The 5,255-nt window shown below is 32.0% G+C and overlaps 1 protein-coding gene across 1 annotated transcript; it reads left to right on the forward strand.

Annotated features, from left to right (window-relative positions):
* Positions 1–1,524: 1,524 nt before the first annotated feature.
* LOC120067865 lies at positions 1,525–4,020 on the forward strand. The gene is made up of 4 exons (XM_039019471.1): positions 1,525–1,797; positions 2,295–2,729; positions 2,813–3,005; positions 3,109–4,020. The coding sequence occupies exons 1-4, from the start codon at positions 1,780–1,782 to the stop codon at positions 3,708–3,710; spliced, it is 1,248 nt and encodes a 415-aa protein (XP_038875399.1). The 5' UTR covers positions 1,525–1,779; the 3' UTR covers positions 3,711–4,020.
* The last annotated feature ends 1,235 nt before the right edge of the window (positions 4,021–5,255 follow it).

A 5,255-nucleotide genomic window follows, 5' to 3' on the forward strand; every position in this document is an offset into this window, starting at 1 on the left:
ACATACAATTCTTCTTAAATAAATAAAGAGAAATAGTGGAAGACGATACGATAAAAAATTACTCATATCAATATAAAGATGCTACCATCCATTTTTTTACATCATTTATCTCTAATATTTCATTAATCTTGCATTTAAAAAGGGGTTGTATTATACGTGTGAAAAATATGCAAATAAAATTCGAATGGATGGCTTAAATGGTTTCATTTATGAAACTTTAGGATTTTTTTTTTCCCATTTGAGCACAATATGTGAGTTGAGAGATTCGAACCTCTAGATTTTTTGTTGAACTAAAAAATTGGCTTAGAAAAATAGAGATTTGAAATAGTAATATTGTATTGTATTGTATGTTATAATAGTTTGAAGCATTAATTATTATAATTGGAGCGCTAAAGATAGAATATTGACTATAAGTAGGGATGTTCATGGTAATTTGAACCGAACCGAAAAAATCGATTTTAGATATATACTAAACCAAATCGAATTGTTCATTTTCTCTAAACCAAATCAAATTGAACCACAAATCTTTTGTTCAATTTTCGATTTTACATGTAATATATACGTAATTGGTTTTATTTGAATTTTTTTATTTTAACTAATATAAACATTTTAGTTTGGTTTTTAATTCAGTTTTCAAATCCAAAATGCAACCAAATCGAACATTCGATTTCCTTATAATTTTAAACATAATCAAACCAAAATTTCAACAGAAATTGAATTTTCGATTGGATTTTGTCATTAAGTTCATTTTGGTTGGTTTTGATGAACAACCTTAACTATAAGTCCAAATGTTCTTATTAACAATATTTAAGAATTTAACCATCATAAATTGGTTTAGTGGTAAATAAGAAAATATTTCCTTGATAAAAAAGTTAAAAGGTCATGGCTTCAATTTATGGTGATATGGATTGTTCCGTAAAATTAATTAAGATGCATATAAGCTGGTCAAGATACACAAATATTAAAATATATATATATATATATATATATATATATATATATATTTTGATGTTTTGAGGAAATGACTAGATATTTTTTAATTTTAGCGTTATTAAAAATTTAAAAGTGGTAATAAACAAATAATCTAGTGAAAATTGATTTATCTTATTTAATTTTTACAGTAATGTATTGACCAATAGGCGAAGTACATGTTCTACATCAACGTACTGAACCACCGTCCGAGTGACTGCCCATTTATTATACGCATCCCCAAAACTTTCTTTGGATTTTTCGAGAGATTTACTATTTTGCCACGCGGTTTGATGATGGGTTTTCGAGATTCCCGGGGAATAAGAGGGTCTTCAAACACTCCACACAAAACCAAAGGGCATTCATGTAACTTCCCAATAATTGACTCACAATGAATCAGAACCCGCCACGTTGCTTCTCTCGGATAATATCTTCAGCCTCCACGTCATCAATCCACATTATCAGCAATGAAAAATTACAAATGCCATGTAGTTAATGACGTGGCTAAACCGTCCAAGTCAGCAATCTTCAATTTCTATAAAGAAGTCCACCCCCAATTTTGCCCACTTCACACTCCAGAACCACAGAAATCCCTGCAAATTTCTCTATCTTCATCATCATCATCAATTCATCATCTTCACCGGCGACGACCATCGGGCCGGTGAAATGAATATTCCGGCGGCCGATTCTTCCAAATCACCACTCACTCTTCGAATCTCCGATCATCGTCGTCATGTATTTCACGAAATGCTCTGATCCGAAATCCAATTTTCTCGTTCGCTTAGTCACGAAGTTATCCGCCTCAGTTCCATGGAAATTCGGGGAAAGGTATCCATTTCTAGCATCCTCTCGGTGAAATTTTTAGTATACTCTGACTTCCTAGGGTTTTTTTTTTCGTGTCCGTAATTTTGAATACGAGAAGAGTGGTTGGTGGAGAGGAATGAATTTTGGATAAACTGCTGCAGGCATTGATTTCTTGGTTTTAATTTCTTTGATTCTCCATCAATTTTGTGTAATCTTTCCTTTTCTTCCCTTGATTTCTGAATGGAGGATGAATGTATAAGAGGAAACTAGAAGCATCGAGTTTAGGTTTATCTACTTCGATTTTATTCACTCTGAGCCCGTGAAATTAATTAGGAATCGATGTTTATTAATTGGCCATCAGAATGAACCAGAGATGACGAGAGCGCGTAATTACTAATTACTGCATCAAACAGAGAGCCTGGGGGTTTTAGAGTTCAGATTAAGCTTAAAACCCCCATTTCTTTTTCTTTTAACTATTCTTGTTCTAAGAATCTGTTTGTACCTTTTCTTTGTTTCTTCAGATGAAGATTCAACCTATTGATATCGAACCTCCAACTGGAAGGGTTGCCATTCGTGCTGATCCAGGCAAACCAGTTCTGAAATCGCGTCTCAGAAAGCTATTTGATCGGCCGTTTCCGAATGTTCTAAAGAATTCTACTGCGGAAAAGCCAATCGCAGCTGGGGAAGCTGCACAGTTCATCATTAACAAAGATGGAGTCTCTGAGTTTGAGCCGAGCTCCATTTGTTTAGCTAAAATGGTTCAGAGTTTTATAGAGGAGAGTAACGAAAAGCAGTTGTCGGTGGCCACTGGTGTGAAGAATGGTCGCAACCGCTGCAATTGCTTCAACGGTAACAATAATGACAGTTCTGATGATGAGTCCGATGACTTCGGCAGTGGTTTTGGTGAATCAGTAACAATCGGATCATCTGGTGCCGATGTTTCTGACTTACTCAAGGTAAATGCCACTTCAAATTTTGTCTGAAAATTTAGTTCTCAGCTTGTGAAACTAAAATTGATTGAAATCCTCATGTGAATCAGAGTCTGATTCCTTGCGCCAGCGTAGCTGAAAGAAATCTCTTAGCCGACACCGCAAAGATTGTTGAGAAGAACAGCAAAATTCACAAAAGGAAAGACGATTTGAGAAAAGTTGTCACAGAGGGACTTTCATCTCTCGGTTACGATTCTTCAATCTGTAAATCAAAATGGGATAAATCCCCTTCACATCCCGCAGGTACTTCCCTCATTGCGCTCTTCTGAAAACAAAAACAAAATACAAAGAAAGAAAGAAACACCTTCATTAGACTCGAATTAAGCTAGAAGTTATATGTGTGTAGGGGAATATGAATACATCGATGTGATGATGGAGGATGAAAGATTGGTGATAGACATAGATTTCAGATCGGAGTTTGAGATCGCTCGTTCGACCGGAATGTACAAGGCGATTCTTCAATTACTCCCGAATATCTTCGTCGGCAAAACGGATCGTTTAGGTCAAATCGTCTCGATCGTATCAGAAGCTGCGAGACAGAGCTTGAAGAAGAAGGGGATGCACTTTCCGCCATGGAGGAAAGCTGAATACATGAGAGCGAAATGGCTGTCCCCTCACATCAGATCCAAACCTCCAAATCCATCGGTAAAGGAGATTGAAATCACGAACATGAATCAAAACGAGAACAACGAGCAATCGCCGATAGAGACGGATTGCGGAGAATTCGAATTGATATTCGGCGATGAAACGACGACGACGACGACTACATCACTTGAGAGTAATTCTTCAATCGCTTCATCGCCTCCTCCGCAGAAAGGTTTGTATGGCGGCGAGAAGACGGCGGTGGCAGTGATGGCCTGGCAACCTCCGGCGATCAAACCGAAGAGTCTCGATAGAGGAGCTAAGATCGTTACGGGATTGGCATCAATCCTGAAAGAGAATCCGTAAAAATTTTGGTTTTTTTTTTAATTTTTATTTCCTTCTTTTTTGGGAATTGAAATATCATAAACAAAAGTTTAAAAAAAGAGAGAGAGAGAGAGAGAGAGTTAATTAAGTGGGTAAATAATCGTAAATATAAGAAAATGTATGTGTTTTTGTTTATTTGAGGGGGGAAAAAGAAAGGAAAATCCTTCGGTTTTTTTGGGTGTAAGGGTATTCTACTTTATGTAATGGGCAGCAATTTTAGCTTTACCCAATCGTCTTTGTAAAAATATTAAAAAGGAAAAAAAAACAATATTATTGAATGTTACCATAACAATTCTCGATTATTAAATTTCTTGCTATGTTTGATTTAAATTTTATTTTTTTTAAAAAATCATAAATTATTTTTGTTTTTCTATTTTTTTAAAGTAGTAACTGAGTGCATTCTATGGGAGGTTTAATATGTCGAGATGTTAATCTTATAGAAATTTGATGAAAATATGAAGAAAATACCCATTTTGATGGATGTTTTATGAAAAATTTATAAAAACAAAAATTCAAAAAATAAATTTAAATTAGTAAATAATGATTTTTAAATAAATTTTTACATTAGTGATATTTTGTTCTTTTTTATGTTTAATGGATTTTTTTATAAAATAATTGATGTCGAATTCATAAAAACATGAAAATATACTGTTGATAGAAATTTAAAACTATTATTCTATTAATATTTATGTATTCTAATATAATCATACTTATTTTGGACAAGGAAGAAGAGATAGCTAAGGTTAAAAGTATTGATATCAATTTATACAATTGTATTAATTTAAATCCTAAAGTAATAATTATATCAATTTAATGCCTAAATTTTTATAAGTGTATCAATTTACACATTTCTTTGGATTTAGTTTGAAAAATATCATGTCGAATATTACTTTTTTCAATTGAACTTATAAATTATTATAAGTGAATCGATTTAAAACCATTATCATAATTATATTTGAAAATCTTCAATGCATAAATTCTTAAACGTGTGTAAACTTCTACAAATATCGATTTAGCAAAATTGACATTATATTTTGAATGAACAGTTTTCACAAATCTTAATTTGAGAGTCTAAATATATGGGTTTATGTAAGTTTAGAAGTTTAATTAATAAAATAACAAGTCTCACATAATATTTATCCAATTAAAATGATACACTTAAGAAAATTCAATGTTTAAATTGATATAATTATTAGTCAAGAATTAAATTGATACAGTCTAGGGGTACGAATTGATATCTGCTCAAATATCTTTCGATAAAAAGTTAATGTCAGTGGATAATTTTGAAAAATTATATAAAAAAAACAAAAAATTAAAGTAGTAAATAAACTCTTAACACTTTTTAAACAAAATTAATAAGTTAATATTTATATTATATTCACATTAATGATATTTTGTTTTTATAGGTTAAATTTCATAAAATTTTTACTATATAATCAAAATATTGATTCAATTTTCATGTCGATGTCGAAATAATAAATTTAAAAATATCAATGAAAATATGTACGTATCGAAGAAAATTTAATT

This window comes from Benincasa hispida, chromosome 12 (assembly GCF_009727055.1).
Source record: "Benincasa hispida cultivar B227 chromosome 12, ASM972705v1, whole genome shotgun sequence".
In the NCBI taxonomy this organism is placed as follows: Eukaryota; Viridiplantae; Streptophyta; class Magnoliopsida; order Cucurbitales; family Cucurbitaceae; genus Benincasa; species Benincasa hispida.

What these genes read in the sequence shown, in the direction of transcription:
- LOC120067865 (XM_039019471.1), top strand. An exon ending in ATGTTTCTGACTTACTCAAG is followed by an intron (nt 2,730 to 2,812) that starts GTAAATGCCACT and finishes CATGTGAATCAG; the next exon opens with AGTCTGATTCCTTGCGCCAG. An exon ending in ATCCCCTTCACATCCCGCAG is followed by an intron (nt 3,006 to 3,108) that starts GTACTTCCCTCA and finishes ATATGTGTGTAG; the next exon opens with GGGAATATGAATACATCGAT.